Source organism: Vidua macroura, chromosome 11, assembly GCF_024509145.1.
Source record: "Vidua macroura isolate BioBank_ID:100142 chromosome 11, ASM2450914v1, whole genome shotgun sequence".
NCBI lineage: Eukaryota > Metazoa > Chordata > Aves > Passeriformes > Viduidae > Vidua > Vidua macroura.
Genome location: NC_071581.1, coordinates 9665836 through 9686170, shown reverse-complemented (window position 1 = coordinate 9686170; position 20335 = coordinate 9665836). Strand labels below are relative to the sequence as shown.

The following is a 20335-nucleotide window of genomic DNA, read 5'->3' as shown; positions in this document are numbered from 1 at the left end:
CAGAGTGCCATTAAACCCCTCACCTTCAGGTGCAGTCCATGGGGACAAGACTTAGGAATTGGAGTGATGTGTCAGACAGAAAGTCATCCTTTAACTTTTCTGGGGAGCAGCTCCCTGGTTTGCCATGCTGGAATTTTTTTCTTAGTAGTCCTTAATTCTCTTCTAAAAAAAAATGCAGATTTGTTTTGTCCATGTGTAAACAGACTGTGCTGGAATTCTAAGCATGTCAGTGCTCTCATAGTGCAGAGCAGTGCAGGATTGTTTCTCCATCTGTTGGGTAAAGGATTTTTCCCTCCTGGTTTGATCAAAAGCAAAGCAGCAGCACAGAGTTACCAGGCCGGGGTTTTACACAGGGGGAAGTTTCTTTGCACTTCTTCCCTGCGCATTTCTCACGAGGCAGAACACGTTCTGAGACTGGGGCTGTTGTCTGTAGTCTTGGAACATAGCTGTGAATGACTAAGTACAGCTCTTAATGACACAGAAGCAGGTTTTATTTTTATCATTTTATTAGATTATGTCTTGTCCAAGTTGTAAAATCTTTTGTAAAATAGGTGTTGAAATTCCCACTGAATTGATTACAATCAAGTGCTGTTATATTCCAGGTAAATCAGCTCTGTTATCTACAAAAATGAAAGCAAAGCAAACTCTTTACTTTTGATTTTTAGGCAGCTTCTAGAACAGGCTGTTGTGACTGGTACAGTTTGTTTTTCATAAGCACTTCGGGGTTTGTTTCAGAACCAGTGAACAAGAGAAGGATGTAACAACACCCAGGATTTGCCTGTGGGGCTGACCCTGGAGTGTAAACAATGCCGAGGGCCCAGATGACACACGGAAGTGCAGTTCTCACTGAGGTTCAAGGGGAGAGAAGAGACAAAGCTGTCAAAGGATAGGGAGGCTGCCAGACTTCTTGAACCTTACATTATTCACACTGAATAAAGATTCAGAAGTTTCTTGGCATTGTTCAAATTTCCATAGATGAACCTCCAAGCATCAGCATCCCAGAACCCAGTGGGTTTGTAGTGGGTAGGAATGAAGGACATGTACTCTGCCCCTCCAAAATATTACTGGGTTTTTTCATGCACACTCCACTCCCCCCCCCCCCGCTGCTGTAGGGACAGCTGTGCAGATGAGAACTGATGTGTTCTCTCCCTTCCTACACAACAATTCCTACATTTCAGTTCTGGCATTGCTTCCTGCATTTGAAAAATAGAGCAAACTAGAACCAAGTGCTGAAAGAACTTCCTAACTTCATTTTTTAGGCCATAGTGCTTCTCTTAGATGCCTTAAGCGTATTTTTTTTAGATTTCAAAAGCCTTATTTTCCCCAGATACTGCTACTCCACAGCATATGATCATTCATTGTTATTACAGATATTTTGTAAATAAGTAGATTTGCACTAAATCAGTTTGCTTTTTGTAACAACCCCACCTATGAGCCTTTCCTGTGCACTTTATTCCCTCTTTAAGGATGTGACCAGCTGCTGTCATGTACATACCTAGGTGCCAGACAGGCTAAGGAATTCTCATACTCAAATCCATCAGGAAATGAGATTCAAGATTCTTTGCTGATAAAAAGCAGCAAATGTCCCTAAAGTGCAGTTTCAGGTTGGTAACTGCAGCAGCATCTTCCTTTTGATGGCACTGACACCCCATTCAAACCCATTTAGCTCATAGTTGTACCTGATACCTAAATGTAGCTGAAAGAGATCAAGAACTATGGAACTGGAGAGAGAAGTAACCTCAGCCTGTCTGCCTAAAGTTTGCTATTCAAGTGCTCCAGCCTGGCCTTGACTGCAAAGCCGCCGTCGAAGGCTGCGTTCAGCACCTCGTCCAGGCAGGCGGCCAGCACGAAGGTCAGGTCCTGCCGCACGTGCGCCGCAATCTCCTCCAGATCCTTCTCATTCCTCTGAGGAATGATAATTCTCTTCAGTCCAGCTCGGTGTGCTGCCAGCACTTTGTCTTTAATTCCCCCAACCTAAGAAGGAGAAGAAATACAAGTGTAAAAAAATTGAACTAATCTAATAAAATAATCATTGTAACATCACATCAGGAGTTAAATTTTGATGAAAGGTTCTGCCTCCCTCAGTCATTTAGGAAAGCAATTAAAAGTGCAGTCAGAGTTGTAGCTCATAATGTGCTTAATGAGGGAAATAGTTAATATGCTAGAGTATTCTTTCTGTAACAGCAAATAACAAGAGAAAAATAAATTTAGGAGTGCAGGTACAAGAGAATCAATAGTGGAAAAGTCATTGCTTTTCAGGAATTTAACCAAAGTGGCCTTTGCTCTGGTTTTTTTATATCATGTGCTGAAATCCTGCACCTGCATTAGAACAGAAGATTTTTTAGATAAAGGCAGTGTTAGATTTTGTGGGAAAAGAGTCCTAAGGAAGCAGTGTCCCATGAAAAATAACTTGAGCTGTACAATAAAATATGCACAGCAAAGCAAACCTGTGGTCCAGGAGTGGAGAGGCACTGCTCCACTGAGCCTCCTCATTGAGTTGCTAATGAGATGTAAATGGAGGTTAAATTAGCTTTTCTTACAGCTGTAGCTTTTTCCCCCAAACTCCTTTCTATTCCTAAAGACCATCTTAGAGCACAAACTTGTAATTTTACAATGCTTTAGAGGAGAGGAAGGGCCTGTATTACAGTACAAAGGGCAAACCCCAGGGCTGCTGTGACACGGGGCAGGAGCGAACCGTGATCCTCACATGACCCACGTGTCTGGGCAGTGCTGCACACTCAGCAGCAAGGGCAGCCCCTGGCACAGCCCTGGCAATTCAGTCACTGATAACAGCAAGATTCCAGACTACCTGGGGGAAGGAGGAAAATGTGGTTTAGTATTTACAGGTACCTTATCTGTGCACACAGATTTAGCAGCAGGCAGAGTCAGGACAGGCTGGCTGCAGGGCTAAGCTGGCTCCCACCAGTCACTGCAGGGTGCTCCAGAACCCTGGACAATGGCCTGTCCTGTCAGTCTGCCCCCCAGAGCCTCCCAGGCCACTGCCTGCCATGGCACCTCTGGTTCTGTCTCCCCTGCAGGAAACAAAATCCTGTCCCTGATTTCCAGCTTCATCCTCCTCCTGTCCATCATTTGGTATGAGATGATAACTCCCATATTGGCTTCAGCACCAACACTTTAAACTAAACTCTGTTCATTTGAAGGCCTTCTTTGCCTTCATGCTTTGACAAAGCTTTATGGAAACCCCATTTGGCTGAGCTACATACAAGGACCAACATTTAAGAGAAACCTAAAAGTAGATCCATGGATTCAGGAGTAACCTGTATGCAGTTACTGTGAGAGCTTTAGGACACAACTTTTCAAAGACACCAGAAGTAGTTCTGTACCAACAGTCTGAGGAAGCACATTTAGAAACTGCAGTACAGACTCAAAGCCATCTTGCATTTTAAGACTTTGAGGTTTCCTTTCTAAGTAGACATTTTAATGTATTTTCCCAAAAAGCCACATCAAAGCTGCCTTTAGTTTGAAAGGCAAAGCAGAGGAGTGGAGCAGTCCTGCAGCAGACTGGGCTCTTCCAGCTGCACCAGCAGAGACTGCATTGCTGCTAAGGAATGATCCAGCAATGCTCTGGATCCACTCTTTTCTAAGTGGCTATAAACAGATTTTATATCCAAAATAGGCAGACTTAATACAACTTAGCTCTTTTCTCCAGTGATGCTTACTGGAAGAACAAGGCCTCTTAGTGTAATTTCTCCTGTCATGGCTACATCTGAGCACACCAGCCGCCCACTGAAGAGTGAAGCAAGGCACGTTACTATGGTAACACCAGCAGATGGTCCATCTTTTGTGACAGCTCCAGCTGGGAAGTGCAGATGGATGTCAGTGTTGTCAAGGAGATCAAAACTTCCAGAAGCTTAAGGAAAAAAAGAATGGTTTGAATGTTAAAAATCTAAACCCATTTTGTTCCTGGTCTTTATTCTAAAAGCCCACCAAGAACTAAAAGCCTTGGCACTATTTACTAACAGGCTGAAAAAAACAACACAATATTGCAGAGGCCCTAGGACAAAACAACAAAGAGAAATCCCAATGAGCTTTCCTACATCCAGATTCCTAGAAAAAACTGTAACATGATAACCAATAAGCTTGGCGTTTGCATGCATTGGGAAATGGAGAGTAGGGATTAATGTGGAAATCAAGGAATTTCCACATAGAATTTTTATGTCCCAAACCATTAACGTCAATGTTAGAGAACACTCCACAGAAACTCACAATTAAAATAAAGTGGAACTCTTATTTATGTCCTTTCACCTGTAATGGAGTACATGCAGTGTAAACCACAGACGTAAACATGTACACAGGTAATGCCTGCAGCATTTCACACATTAATTACATTTTGGTTTTTACCCTATCTAAACTTCCACAAATAGTGACAGGTACTGGTCAATTATTTGCCTAAACAGCAGATGATCAATCTAGAAAGCACATTTCTACAAGTCCTGGGAGGTTCAGACAAGAAAACAGTTAAAACATTCTTGTCCAGAGCCCTATTGCACTGCAGTTCCACAGCTGCCATACAAACCCAACATTCTCACAATATTAAAACTACAAAAACCTTTTAACAGAACCTGTCTGAGAAAAGCTACAGACTTCCATATCTGTCTCCATCATGAAAATACTGCTGGAAAGCTTGAGTGTAAAAATGAGTCAGAGGCAGTGTCTGCCACAACCAAGGAGAAGCACCTTGGCACTGAGGCTGCCCACAACCTTCCAGGCTAGGGCAGGGAGACACAACTCATGTTCTGCCAGGCCACAACCACCTTGGCTTGGCAGCAACTGGGAAAGAACTAAACAAAGGCACTCTGGAGCTGATCACATCTTCAGGGTAGCACTGATGGCCGAAACCCTTTCTCTGTTACATGTCCACAGTGAGGAACTGCCAGGGTTCCTCAGCAGTGTGCCCCAGCAGGCTGCAGGGCTGCAATTCCCTGCTGCCCCACCGTTGGTGAGCTGGTATCTCTTGGCGTTGCTGCGCAGCCAGCTGATGGCCAGGTGAGCCGACTCCTTCATGACGTCCCCCAGCTGCCCGGTCAGCGTGAGCTGGCCCTCCCCGTCCATCCTGCTGGCTTCCACAAACATGATCTCCCCTCCCAGCGGTGTCCAGGCCAGGCCTATGGCCACCCCGGGCTGGTTGAGGCGCTCAGACACCTGAAGGGAAACACAGGAAGTGGATTAGGAAACGGCCATTAAAAAATTGCAAAAACAATTCAATAGTTGGCTTTGAAACAACTGTACCCATCAAAACACTAAAGTTAAGCCAAGTGTCTGATCTCTTATATTTTAATTTATTATTTAATGCAGCAGTAGTTCTGGATATGTGTAAACACTAATTACACAACGGGAGCTGTATGTGGCAGCTTACCTTAAGGCCATGGCAAACATCTAGGCGTGTCATTCCTGAAACCTTCCCCGCCCCCAAAAACACCATAAGAATCTTTCTCCTCAAAGGACTTCAAGTATTCAGTCTATCCTGACTGAACTTTTATGTGACTTAACCCAACTGCTGGAGTGTGTTTGCCCTGACTGTTACTCCTGTGACAAAGCCAGTTTTGCTCCCCAGTGTTCCCTCAAAGCCTTTTTAAAGGTGGTGGCACTGCCTGAGCTGTGGCCAGCCAAGCCCTTGATGTTGTTCCCTGCAGACATTTACAAACACTTTGGAACAGCAGAACCACGAATGTGTTCCCAGGCCAAGCAGAGGGGACACCTGACAGAGTCCCTTTAGGAGTTACAAGCAGCCAAGCAATCAGCAGCTGCACTGTCAGCCAAAGCCAAGGAAGCCACACAGCCCCTCCTGGCTCTCCTGGGGCTCTCCCTTACCTGTGTACTGGCATCAGCATCCTGCCATTTGCTTTCATTAGCATGATTTAGCTAAGAAGGCTCTTTCATTTTCTAGTATTTAAGAGAATTGTACAGAACTGTGTGTTTCATTTTTATGGTATCAAAATACCTCATCCTTGCTAACATCAGTTTCTATATCTGTTCCCTGTAATTAGTTACAGTGATTTACTCTGATTATTTTAGTAAGTGCTTAGTAGCTCAGGTTAACAAAGTCAGTTCATCCTGGTCACACTGAAGTCCAACAATGCTGGAACTTTGCACTGGAGACAATGCTATTTTGGCAAACCATCCTGGTTTCAAACATTACAGGTAAGATGAACAAAATTAACTGTCCGCACCCTCTCCCAGCCCAAAGCAGCCATCAACAAGGCTTGTGATTGATTTGGGGGTTTTCTTTCAGTTTTTTAGACTGTACTCTGGATCAACTGAAAACAGTTTAGAGACTGAGAGCTCAGGGACAGAACACAGCAAATGGGACAACAAATCAAAACCCAAATGGTTCTACAGACTCAGCACAGGCTCCCTCTATCCTCAGACTAGGCAGGTACCTACTCCCACCTTCACAAGTCAGTTCAGATTTGGTAAGAGAAACTGGCTGTGTAGTAGGTGTTGGTCACCTTTGGACCATTGTTCCTGTCATTACCTGGTGCCTCCAAAGCCAAGCAACCTCTCCTGCTGTCCTGGAGAGAGACTGGACCAATGTGCTGCAACCTCCTCAGCTGAGCCTTCACTGAGCCTGCTGACAGGCACACGTGGCAAATGCCCTGGCAGCTTTGAGATCTGAAGAAAAGCCCCTTGGAAATCCCTAAACAGCCAGAGCCACAGAGCCCCCAACACTCAGAGGAAAGCACACTGGGCTACATGAGACACCCACAAAGTGTTACAGAGAGCCCCACAAGACTGAATCGCTCCTGGCACCTCTGAATAATTTCTTCTCACCAAAAGTCAGATAAATTTAAATTTGAATAAATCCTTTCTAACACTTTCTAAACAACCTCAATTAAAAATAACCATTCAAATCAGCTGATGGCAGGTGATGTCTGTCAGATGATAAAGATGCTACTGACCAATGGAGTCTTGAGGTTTGAAAACTTTTGTAGATGGGACCAAACCAGCTGTGATTTAGCTGTACCCTGAGTAAATGAACATACTGTCAGATGCATTTTAGCTGCCTGGATACTGCAAAATTTAAGACTTAACATTCATCACAGTCATTTATTTTTGAGTACTTCAGGTTATCATCTGCAGTTTTGGAGCTACACCAAGTCGGTGTAATGGACAAGAAGCTGGTAAGTCCCTGATTCACAATGGGAAGATGAGAATCAGTTCAGTCACTTGCTGGCCCTTAGCACATTTGTTTTCCTTCTACAGGTTCTCCCAGCCTGACTGTACCAACTTTTTTTCTTCTCTTCTGATTCATTCCTTGGCAAATCACTGCTAGCAAAGCACATTAACAGAGGCTTCCCTCTGAGGGAGGAGGATTTCCCAGAAATATCACCACAAGACTGATAGTTCTTAGATAAAAATGCCAATATAAACCTGTACTTTGGACAGGTTTTGCTTCTGAAAGACACCCTGATTTTTTTCACTGAATAGAATTGCGCATGTCCCATGAAACAGAGCTATTCTTTTATGGGATCTGCACTTTCATTTCCTAGAACAGGCCATTTCCCTGACCTGCAGCTTCTGTCCCTTCAGCTTCACTTAAGTTATGAGGATATAAACCAATCCTGATGGCCCTTCCCGTGGTGCCAACAACTTTTGTTACTCAAGTAGAATTAGGGGTTGAAAGAAAAAAAAAGCTAAAAAATCCCCGAAACACCAACTGAAATCCAAGCCAAAAATACAAATAGTTTGTTACAAACCCACTGGATATGTTAGAAACCCCTTCCCCCAAAAGTGTTCTGTGCTGAAACATTTCATTAAATCTTCTGCACTTTAAACTGTTGAGATTATTCTTTCAAAGCATCACTATGTCATTTATTCCAACATTTGTTCTGTAGGGAGACACGTAAGATTATTTATTAGTGATAAATGAATTAATCCAGCAAGTAGGAGCTGAATATTCTGTCACGTCTTCCTGCTGGAAGAGCTGTGCAGACAGTAACCAAGCAGTACCCTGGAAAGGTAAAAGATGAATCCCTGGGTCAGCAATTCCCTGAAGGACAACAGATCAATTAAGTTATGTCAGGTTTCAGTTCCATTTGCTCTGCCTCATGCAGGTACTGACACAGTGGCTGCCTCCATCGTGCCTTTGTTTCAGCTGCTGATAAATGACAAAATGCAGGCCCAGGGGGAAGCTCTCAAGCCAGACCCAGAGAGGAGACCCAGCCTGTGACTATAGAGCAGAACCCACAGCAGCCAAGCTCAGAGCAGAAACTCTGCTCCTCCAAAGAACCCTGGGGGGACTTGAGAAAATTCTAAGGAATAACAGATTAGTTGGGAAAATCCCTTAAAATAGGAGTTATGTTGTTATCTGAGCATTTTACGTGGAAAAAAACCAAAGTGTGTACTGAAAAATATTCACTCAATCAACACAGCAAATAGTACATGAAAAGAAATCCTGGGCTGCTTGAAGAACTGAACTGTGTGGATTCATCTCTACTTCTATTTATGCACTAAATTTGCCTTCTAAATATGGAAATGTTAAAAAAACCTTTTGAAACCGAAGTCACGAGCGTCAATCAGTCTTATTTCAGTTTAGAGGCCAGCAGATCCATTAAATGCTTATCTGCAAATTTATGGCATCTGTTGTAGACCCCTCAACAAATAAACAAAAAACCCACAAAAGATAAACCCCAGCTAGCACTCCTGTATTTGTACACTTCAAATTAAGAACCACACTTTAATTACTTAATCCTACAGAAAAAAAGACAAAATAGCAGAAATTACTTTCCAACACAGCCACACTACCAAATTTAAATGAATAATCAACTCCAGAAATAAAACTGACACCAGATAGAACACCTAAGAAAAGTCCCATATTAGCACTGAATTCTTACATTTGTGTGATCTTCCTGTTGGGTACAGAGGCTTCTGAGAGTTGGAAAGAACAAATGTAAGTTGCTGACAATTCAGTCATTTGGCTAAAGAGTAAATTCTCCTAATTTCTGAAAGTAAAAAAAATAGATCACCGAAGAACCCATGTGAATGCCCTCAGCCCAGAGTCCCCAGGCACTGGCTTGTTGGTCATTTATCTTCCTTGCCTCCCATTCTCCCCCTGTTCCCACCACCATCCTCTGTCATAATCAATGGCACTGTGTCCTTTCAGTTTGTTTCCTCATTTCTTCTGTCTCTCCCTTAAGAATCTCTTCCATGATAAAATCTTCATATCCAAAAGCCTCAGTTCAGGTCTAAAAACTGATTCATTCCTTAACAATCATTCATTTTCTCCTGCTATCCCAATCACCCTGCCCTCTTTTTGTTCTTCAAGTCCCACTGGAAGTGTAGTCCTCTGATTTAGGAGAAAATAATTGTAAGAGGAAAGTTCTCAGCAACAGAACAACTGCACTATCACGGGTGAAATGACAATCCCAAACTAACAAACTACTTTAAGTGATGGCATTTCCATAGAACAGAGCAAAATACAGATGGGGGAAAGCAAAAAAATCTGAAATATGCCTATTAAGGAGCAGAGCTGGAGGGGCCTGACTGATCATAAAACATTTTAATAGCTAAGAGTCACATTAACCTAAAGAATGTCTGAGAACTTCTGGTGCAAACTGAAGTGGTTTTAATACCCAAAAATGCTGCCTGGCTTTAAGGAGGTATGAGGAACAGTCCTTAGCACAGCTGCTGCAGAGACAGGATTCCTGGGTTCTACTTTTGGTTTCTTTCCCAAGACCACCAAACATCCCCCAAACAAAAGCAAAATTGTTTCAAACTGAAAAAAACACCACCACATTCTTCAGCACTGCTGCAGGAACCTTTGCTAACAGAAAAGTCAGGGCATTATGTCATTTATGTACCTTGAATTAAAAGAAAAGAAAAACTTCTTTAGGTGAAAACACACATTGTGGAACATAAAGAAACCCAGTGCTGCTATTAATGTATTTTGAAGCTGTGAACATTGTATAGACTCAGGCAATAGCAATAATCATATCAGCTAGAAACAGCATCAAACAGAAACAAATGAGATGTTACCTCCATGTCATACATGGGGGGTCCCAGGATATCTTTCAGAGCATGGAAATCAATTAAAATTGGCATTTCAGGTGGCAGAGCCAGGTCAGCTGCGTCATTGATGGATTCTGGTTTGGCATCTTCTGTGACGTGTTCTTTGCAATCAAAGGGAAGAAAATCTAATTTAGGATTTGTAATGGTCTTTCCTAGACAGGGGAATTTTTTAAACATCATGACAGAGAAAAATAAAACATGCAACAAAATGCTCAGTAAGTTCAGGAAAATCTGCTCAAACCATCTCACAAAAATCTTGTCAAATTAAAGATAATATGGCATGAAATGTAAATGTAATTATTAAGCCTCAATATGTTCTAACTGTTCATCAAAGATAAAATTAAATCTAGAGCACTGACAGAGATGTAACTCATCAGCTTAAGTGCATTTCAAATGAATTCAAGTAGCAAAACACATTAGGCTCATTTAAGACTTCACATTTTTTCACCAGATTTGTGCAAAAAAACAGTATTTCACAGAATCAGAATAGTTTGGGCTATAAAGGACCTTAAAGCTGATCTTGCTTTAAGGTCTTACAGGGACACCTTCCACCATCCCAGGTTGCTCCAGGTCACATCCAACCTGGCCTTGGACACTTTCAAGGGATGGGGCAGCCACAGCTTCTCTGGGAGCCTGTGCCAGGGCCTGCCCACCCTCCCAGGGAAGGATTTATTCCTGCAGGAGGAATCATGGGCAGTGTGGTGTAATAGAGAATGTGCAGCTGAACAGGGCAATCCTGACAGTGCAGGAACTCCTGTTCTTTTCCTGAGTGTTTACAACTATGCCCCAGCACAGAGCACCTCCAGGGCAGCTCTTGCAGCACAGGCTCTGATGTGACACTTCTTATGTTGATCTTTGTCTTCTATGACTTTTATGGCTTTGCTCAATCATAGAAGGGCTTGGGTTGGAAGGGACCCTCAAAGATCACCAGCCCAACTCCCCAGCACACACAGGAACACATTCCACCTACTCAGGCTGCTTAACTCACAAAACTGGCATCTCCTGTCTGTTCAACAGGCAGCTCAGAACACAACACCTACAGGCCTTGTTCAGTGGAAAAATCTCAATTTCAGTGTAACAACCTGTGGCTTTTGTCTTGAAATACTACACACAAAAAGGGCTCTGTTCCTTTCTTTGTTGAAGGAGATATTGCTAAGGCGCCATGCTCAGTAACTAGTAGCAGCAAAAAATTCCACCAAGGTCCAATTACCAGACATTTTCAGAAACACCTACAGGCATGATATACTGTTCAGGAGGGGCTATAAACCCCCAGCAGCCTGACACTTTTGAATGCAATATACTCAAGTGTCACCTAGGAGGGACCACACAATTAAAGCAACAGTTATGGGTTCAGAAGGGGGCTCTTCCCTTCCTTCACTCACAGCATGAGTGGATTTCTTACCTGTACAGTGGCTTCCTTAGCAGAATTGCCTTCAAATTTCTGTTTTCTCTTTTTATACAGAAGTGAACTGTAATGGGAACCATGCCAATGTCAAAGTCTCACACCCAGCCGGCAGAGGAGCTGTTTGCATGACTGAGCTCAAGAACTGGCAGTCCCTGGCAGGGACTGACACTGCACGGGTACCCAGGGACAATGCAAGCAGGGAATCATTTCCCCACAGAATCTGATCCAGGTGCAAGAGGCTCATCAGCATTTCTCAAGAGCCCAAAGCAGTGTTTTAGTGAAACATCTATCAGAGAAATGAAGAATGCTTTGACAATCCAGCTGTTCCTCAGGCTCTGTGGCTCTCTCAGGGCAGTGCCTCCCTGCCCTGGGGCTGTCCTCCTGCGCACACAGAGTGAAGACTTTTCTTCCCACCCCAAACCCCAGCCTAACACACATCTGAGGTCTGCATTACACAGCAATGTACACTGAGCTTCAGGACTGCACCATCTTTTGGATCCAAATATGGGTTGTTTACTTTGAATTCTTTCTAATTTTAGTTTGAACAGGAGCTTTCTGGTTCTTCCTCTGCACATCAATGCATGCACAGTAGCTGAAGATCCAAGAGTTCAAACGAGTACAGAAAAACACAAATCACTGATCTATTTACCATAATGTGAAGAGGTGGTCAGTGGTGCAAAAGCAATTCTCAGAATGGGTGATTGAGGATGTCTCCTTTCACAAGATACAAACTATCCTGTTATTAATCCTGATACATAAAGACCTTTTTACAGATAATTTTGTGACTGTGCAATTCTTACTAATGCCTTGACAGAGCATCAAGGAAAACATTCCACATCACTATTAACATGACAGCAGCAACTCAGCTTTCATTCAGGACTCCAATCTAATAGTTCCTATCCAACAGCCACTAATCTTTCCATTGTACAACTCACTGCTCCATGGCTAAATCCCATTCCTTTACTGCAAACACTGTCTTAGTCAGATGCCTCCTTTTGTTCCAGCATGTCTCTCTGCTTTTGTTCAATTACTATTTTTGTACAAAATTCAAAGACATAAATACTGGCAAGTCTAGGAAACATGACCCTGCATGCTATTCTTGCAATTCAGACTGCAATTTCAACACTATTTGATAATCTGAGATGCAATCCATATTTCAAAACAAAATTGAATTTAAAACCAGCTGCTTTTGTTCTATACCAAGATTTCACTGCCTAACAAACACAAATGTATTTATTTCACCTAGCTCTGTATACAGCAGAAAAGACAAACTCCTCAAACAAATCAGGGAATTTGATGCCACCTGCCCCATTAAAAGAATCAGAAACTCTTTTCTTTGAGTTTATCTGATCTAATGAGTAAATCCCATTTTAGGATCCATAACAATAACAACCTCCAGACTTTTTCTAAAAATGTTAAACTAAATTCTGGCATTATCTCATTTTCTGTAAAAGCATACAGTGATGTCCTAAAATGTAATTACAAACTCTAACTTTTTCTTTGAAAGAAAAAAACATCTTCATTTATCATCTTTAAACGGGTGCTGACTATGAGGAATCTATACAGACACAAGTAATTAAGATTTCCACTAACAATGACAAATGCATGTTCCCTACCTACCCCAGACTAACAGCCATAAACCACAGTACAAGCTAAATGGCATATTTATCTAAAACAAGACACTTAAATTCAGGTTTCCAGATACAGAACGTCTCATTAGGACAGCAGCTTAATCATCTTACAGTTTGAGACAAGTTGGCAAAATAAACTAAAAGGTCAAAAAGTGCCCTCAGCAGAGCTCCAAACTGCACTAGAGGAACCACCTGCTGCTGTGCTATTACATGTCTGCTTACACAAAAGCAGCATGGTATTCAGTTGTTTTAACGCTTAAAAACTGAAATACTAAAAATAAACAACACATAGCCCTCCCCAAGTAACCAAAAATAAGTTCGAAAAACAACCAACCAAAAAAAGATTGTTTGTAAAATTTTCCAAGCAGAATCTGCAGCTACTCAAAGATCACAATGTTCTTCAGGAATCTGTCTTTGCAAGTTTCCAAAATAAAGCAAAGTCTCACATGTAAATAATGGATTTGTAAGTAAATGGATGCCTGAGAAAACATACTGACAACGAACTATTAAATGTAATTAAAGGTTTAATCTTATAGACATTTCATGGCACAAAGATTTAAAAAAATAAGACTGCTACCTTCTACAAATGTAATGAAAATGAGAGAATACAAAAATCTAAAACTTCCTCAACATGTAGCAATTTCTCATCTCCTCATAGAACAGATTTAAATTAAGCACTAGCAACACAAGTCTTAAACCCAAAGATTTCCAGCCATACTTACCGACCAAGATAGAAAAATAGAAGCCTAACATTTTAAAGTAGTTTTTAACATGACACATACTGATTTACTGAATTCCTACAAAGACATACAAAAAAGAGCATCAGCATGATGGACAAGGTTTCAAGTCTATAGGCAATTAAAGGGATAATAACATTCTTTCCTTCTCATCTGACTGAGCAGCAGATGCTTCAGCACACAACAGACAGACTCAGAATTCTTTTAGCCCCTCCAAACTAAAACCCCCCCAAAACTGCATTTAGGTAGAGAAGGATGGGATTGCTTTTGCTGACAACAGTTCACATTCAAAGCCAGCCATAACATGAAACTGCACCCTAAAAGCAACATTCCACTGTCAAATCTTATGCACCAAACTTTTAGGAAGTGTTTCTTTAGGAAGGGAACAATTTCCTGGGACCCTAATCCTGTTTGGATGCACTTACATGTTTAAATTTAATGCTATGCGCATTTCTCCCCACAGCATCAGAAAAGTTCTCTTTCCACAAAATAATTACATTCCATCATTTGTGACCTACAACAACAATGTGTACTTGAAGCACTTGAATGTGAGGTGTACATGCAGGAATATTTAGATAAATTAACATGGAAAAAATAACGCTTTAAAAATTAATTTGTATTCGAGCCAAACTTCTCAGAACATTTATGCCTTTTTGACCTCCTACAGAGAAGTCATTGCAAGTAATTTTCAGAAATTTCAGAAAAAGGCCCACACTGCAGCCTGCAGAGCTGGGAACCTCTCTAACATCAGCAGAGCTCAGACCTGAGTACCTGCAGTCACACCACCCTGGGGCTGATGCTCAGCAGATTTCATGTGTCAGTTCACATTGACCACTTTGGTCAAACTTGCATTTAATTTAAAACCAAGTGTTTCATCCACAAGGAGCGTAACAAGCTGATCTGTATTGCTGGGTTATGGAAATATTTAAGTATGTTCAAAGCCTTGGTTTCAACATAAATACAATCCTCATTTCATCACTTTCAGTTATGAAATATTACCTGTCCTAAATCTCCCTTCAGGTCTGAATTAGATTGTTTTTTGCTCTGGGTTCCAACTGCTGTATCATGATATGATGCCTTAGTGCTCAGTTGCTGCATTGTATTCTCAAGGCAGTTGTACTAGAACAGGAAGGAGAGTTTCACATATTTTTGTGACTCCTAGAATTTCTAGTAGTGTCAGAAGACTCGAGGAGTGTCTCATAGATAGTGTTTCAGTGAAATATCAGATAGCATTGCTGTACACAGGGACTACTCTCCAGGGAGCTCTGAAAAATGCTGAAGTTCCCTCTGCAAACTCAACAACTGACACAAACCAACATTCCTGCACTCACCAACTTCTCCAGAAAGCTCAGGAAACAGAGAGCAAGGAAGGCACTACAAGCTGCCCATGCATTTCAGTGGAGCATTTCTGGGAAGTGCTGAACCCAGGCTGAGAGAGTCTCCAGCTCTGCTAGGGAAGTGCCCTCCCTTCCCAGAGCCTACTGCCAAAACAGTGGTAAAAGCCTCATCTTTACAAAGCCCTGAAAACAGGTGCTCTCCCTGAAGGTGATAATCTGATTTAATCAATGTGATGGTGGAAAGCCTGTGATTCTACCACCTAGTGTCCTTAACTCTTACTACAACCCACCAGCCAGAGGCACTCAGCTGAATAAACACAACAGGCACCATGGCAGGATTTGGCTATGCCCTGGATCAGGTATAAATTATGTTTTAGCAAGCAAGGCAAGCCTGCAGTCTGCCCTCTCCTAGTCACAACTCAAGGCATACCAATGCACTAAATGCAGAGTACCAGTCTCACATCAGCAACACACAAATGCAGGAAGCAAAAATGACTTCTAGATATTTTTATAGAGATAAGGAAAAAAAATTCAATAAATAATTCTAAATGAAACTATTAAGGGATGAGAACTTGATTAACTAATCTTCCGGAGTCATTCATGATATGAAATAAAAATTCATCATCATGATGCACAACAGTCCACTAATCAACAGGAGAAAAAATGCCAAAGAAATCACTTTAGACTACAAGTCCCATTATTTGCATCAACTTGCAAGTATTTGGAGATATCTACAAGCTTTGTTTTGAACACTTAGTTGTTTCCAACAAACAGAATGAAAATAAGTCTTTTTTAAAAGAGTCCTACTCTTATACACTCCCAGCAAATGACACCCTGTAAAAACACAGCAGGCTGTAAGCACAGTATTAGTACAAAATCAAACCCACTTTGCAGTCTGCACCATTCTGCACAAGTCTTTATAACAGCAAAGTTTCACTGTAGAGACACCTGTCCCTCAGACTCCTTTATTAATACAGCTTTTTCTTATGGACAGTTTTCACTTCAGAAGTACAGAGGCAACTCTTCACAGCTCATTTCTTTCTTAACTCCAAACTGGGTCAACCAAAAATGCCAGCATTTTGCTCCCTTTTGAGGCATTTGGGCTGCTATTTTCACTTAGCTTTGGTAAGTTGCAAGTCCAGAACTAATTTTAACAGTGTATAATTTTAACAGTGTAAATACCTCAGTTGCAAGCACAGTGCTAATTTTAACATGGTAAATAACTCTCTCACTGGATTGAGATGTCCAATACAGTTCCTTTTTGTTACTTGCCTTAATAATAAAGTGTTTCTTCTTACAGTACCATGAGTTGTGCTCTGAACCTACCTCTTGTCTATTCTACCAGAATGCTTGAAGAGCAGAACATCTCTTTTTATTCAGCAGCTGCATCAGACCTCTGAAACACGTTTTAGACACAGCTACCTACTTCAAAAATATGACTTGTCAAAATTACCATCCAGAAGGTGCAGTAGCCAGGACACCTGATACTGCCTGCTGCTGGTGAGCTGGGCCAGCATAGCCCAAAGGCTCAGCAGTCCAACCACGAAGAGAGCACAGAAGTATCAACAAGTCAGTGTTTGACTTCACAAAGTCCATCAGAACTCAGAAGGTGGAGAACACACACATAATAAGAAAAGGAAAGCACTGGTAAATGTGTTAAAACCTCTGCCTTTTAATGTAGATGGGATGATTTAAATTGCAGGATCGTTCATGGATTCAGTCACTGCTACTGTGAGAGCTCACTGCCTTTAAGCCAAACGTTCAGAGAAAACCAAGCTGAACCTGCTTAAGCAAACGCTGCCAAATTCAATATTCTTATATTACAGTGATCCTCAACAAGGTGAAATAGTATTTAATTTTCAGAAGGGAAATACTGAGCTAGGGAAAAAAGGCAAGGTAAAGCTAAAAGACTGTCAAGAAACAGATTCTCAGAAATAAATTATGTAACTTTTTACTGTGGGTAAAACCCTTCTTCAAACACCCTTCCAATTATTACCACTGCTTGTAAAAATATCCCTTATATTTCCTTCCCTAGGATTTACTCTCTGAAAGGGGTGGGCACTGTTAAGACTTGTTTGCTGCCTGGTTTTAAAGGAACAGGTAATGAGTCTCCTCATTTGTCCTCCTCCAGTCCAGACCAGACCTATTCCAGCCGTACAAATGTTAGGTTTTTTCCACATCAACTACATTGTGGAATCTTTCAGAACATCAAACCTACAGGGCCCTGTTTTGTATTTTAAGTCTGTAAGTATCCTGGAGCAAAAGCAAGCAGCCACACTGCAGTTTTCAGTTTCCAGGATCCTCTGACACCCAGGTGTTCTCTGACAGACTGGCAGAATTGCTTGTCACCTGAACTCATTGCAGTCTTCAACAAACAAACTAATGGAACACACAACACCCTGCTGGATAGATTTTATTAGATTAAGGGCTATCCACATTTTAGAAGTTCAACCTGAGGTTTGGAGTTTGTCCTTTCACATTTCTAATCAGACACCGAGGGCTCCTGCAGACATCCAGTGCTGCAATGAGCACTGTGGAGCTCCAACAGGAAATAGCTGAGTACAGCAACACTCTCCATCAGTACCTGGCTGGAACAAAAGCATCTACACCCTCCATTGTATCTTTCACCAAACACAGTGTGGATGTTCATTTTTGTTAGAGAACACTCATGGGGGGATGAAAAAGGGAGCAATTGCCTGTTGTGCACTGCACATGAACTGGATCACGAGCCTGACTTCATCCTTCCCTCTCCTATTTCCAGACTAGAAATAGACCTGCCTTTACTGGTGAAGCAGTTACCTGGGTATTTTTGCTGTTTGAGAGTTTTGTGTTTAGCTTTCTTTCAGTCTGTTTGATGACTGGAAATGATAAAACACTGTCTGTACACATGGGAAACAAGAGCAGACTAACCGAGGCTGTGGTGTTACCAAAGCTCCAAGAGACTTTGAATAAGCATGGTCTTAAAAGGCACATAAAACAATTCTAATTTCAGAGCCCTCCAAGCAGACAATTTTTTTAGTGTACAACAAAGTAACCAGATTGAGTTCTGGGCTAGTAGGAACTACAGCCATGCTTAGAGAAGAAGTGAAAGATTTGCATAAAAAAACCTAGGAAGACACACACGAATCATAACTGCATCCTTAAGACATAAAACAGATGCACTGAACTTGTCAATTACCAACTCAGAAGGCTGAAACAATTCAAGTTATGTCCTAAGTCATAATTCAGCACTAAAACTGTACCTAATAATAATGTCACACTATCTGCCAAGCTTTTGAAAACAAGAGTCCTTAAAGAAGAATTAAACAGGAGAAAAAGTTGCTACATTAGCTTCCTAGTGACTAGATTAGAAGTTCCCTTTTTAACAAAACATGCCAAAGATACACACCTTCTCCTTCCACCACCTCAGCCCGATCTGGCTTTGCTTCTTTGTGCTGCCCTTCTGCCACTTTCACAGCCACTGCTCTGCAAATGGCTCCCAGCTTCCGATCCAGGGCTCGCACTCCTGCCTCCCTCGTGTACCTGTGAGAAACAACAGCTGTGCTGGGCTTTGCAAGACAGAGTTATTTCAATGGAAACACACTCCTTACTAAACACACAGCCACAGAAAATCACATGGGAAATGTACCAAAACCTTGGACTACTCTAGTACATAGGGAAAAAAAATTGGTTTTATCAAAATAATTGTGGTTGCTGATAAAATTGTAGATAAATTACTGAGTGGGAAGACATGACTAACAGCTGGTGCCAAACCTTCATGAAATGCTAAGCAATGTCCAACAGCACTGAGCTCTTCTTGGATGCACAAAAATTAGAAGGAAGAACTATTTTAAAACTTAAAAAGATATAGTTCACTGGAAGCTGAGGAACTGCCTGTAAAATAATATTTTGTTTTAGTCTATGAACTAAAAAGAAGCACCAGGCAGTAACACTACACAAAACAGCCAAAATACTGGTCATAAAATACTTACTTCATTGAATCCCACTTTTTCCATTGGAAATGAGCTAGTTTCAAGTTCAAAAGATGCTTTGATCAAGACATTTGCTGTCATGTCTAACAAAAACCCCACTTCTAACGAATAGAAGCTATTTTAAAACCCTGTATTTTAATTTTTAAACCTAATTCAGAATCTAAACAAATGTACCCTTCAAGTCACAAGGAAAAAAGAGGAAGTGTAATTTCCATTTTTTGTATGAAAATGACAGGAATATAACTTGGTTCTTTAAACTGCATGTTGTCTGCTGCCAAGGCCATGGCTTCACACAGTGCAGCCACACCAGCCTCAGGTGCTCCTGTTTATTCACAGGGCCTTGGCAATTGTGTCAGCACAACTGACTGTGAGCCACACCTGGAGACCAAGAGCAAGGAATTCTCTACAGAAAGGATGTTCCCCAGAGAAGATAAGAGCTAGGGAAAGAGCAATTCCATAAGCTACCAACTGTTGAACTGCTGAAGCTATTAAGGACAATACATATTAAGTATTACCACTTCATAAACTGATTTATAAAAGAAGGTATTTAAATTGAAAGCAGTGAACAGATTTACCTGGTAATTATGCCCAAAGTGGTTACTTGGGGAATCTGTATTTGCTGTGGAGTCAGACCATGTAGTTCAAGCTGTTTAGGAATCAAGTGTCTATGTGCAATTTCAATTTTTTCTTCTTGTGTGTATCCTTCAAAAAAAAAAAAAAAAAGGCACATATTTATTAATTATCTTTTTGCTTAGACACTACAATATAATCAAATCCCTTATCTTTTACAATTCTACCTGACTGAATGTAAGAAAAAATCTCCCCCAGCCATAATTTACAAGGTTGTTGGTATGATCCTTTGTGGCTATTCATAACTTCATGCAAACAAGAAGAGAATTTTAATGTTTCAAAGACCACTTTCTCCACTGGAATTTTAAAAAGATGCATCAGCCAACTGACCATTAGAATACAGACAAATCAGTGAAGGAAAATATCATTACAGAATGTATCCATGTATCACCACAGACCTGGAACTGAATTTACCTGAGTGCAATTCTAAATACTGTTCTTGTGACAGAGGCCACAGCAGAGGCATCCTGCCTTGTCCATTTAATGACCCCAGCCATGCACTCCAGACTCCTGGCAGGCTTTCCTTTTTACCTTTCATTTCAGCAAGAACACCCCAAACTTGTTTAAGGATCTGCAATAGCCATGTAATGAAGGC

The 20335-nt window shown here is 41.4% G+C and overlaps 1 protein-coding gene across 1 annotated transcript in view; it reads right to left on the bottom strand.

Annotated features, from left to right (window-relative positions):
* Positions 1 to 484: 484 nt before the first annotated feature.
* LONP2 (lon peptidase 2, peroxisomal) overlaps positions 485 to 20335 on the bottom strand; it is a 37717-nt gene continuing 17866 nt past the window's right edge. Inside the window, exons 10-15 of the mRNA XM_053987216.1 lie at positions 19686 to 19812; positions 18528 to 18661; positions 9997 to 10130; positions 4956 to 5163; positions 3681 to 3871; positions 485 to 1974 (exon numbers count right to left, since the gene is read on the bottom strand). Coding sequence (XP_053843191.1) covers positions 1753 to 1974; positions 3681 to 3871; positions 4956 to 5163; positions 9997 to 10130; positions 18528 to 18661; positions 19686 to 19812 — 1016 coding nt within the window. The 3' untranslated portion in view covers positions 485 to 1752. The remainder of the gene's footprint in view (positions 1975 to 3680; positions 3872 to 4955; positions 5164 to 9996; positions 10131 to 18527; positions 18662 to 19685; positions 19813 to 20335) is intronic.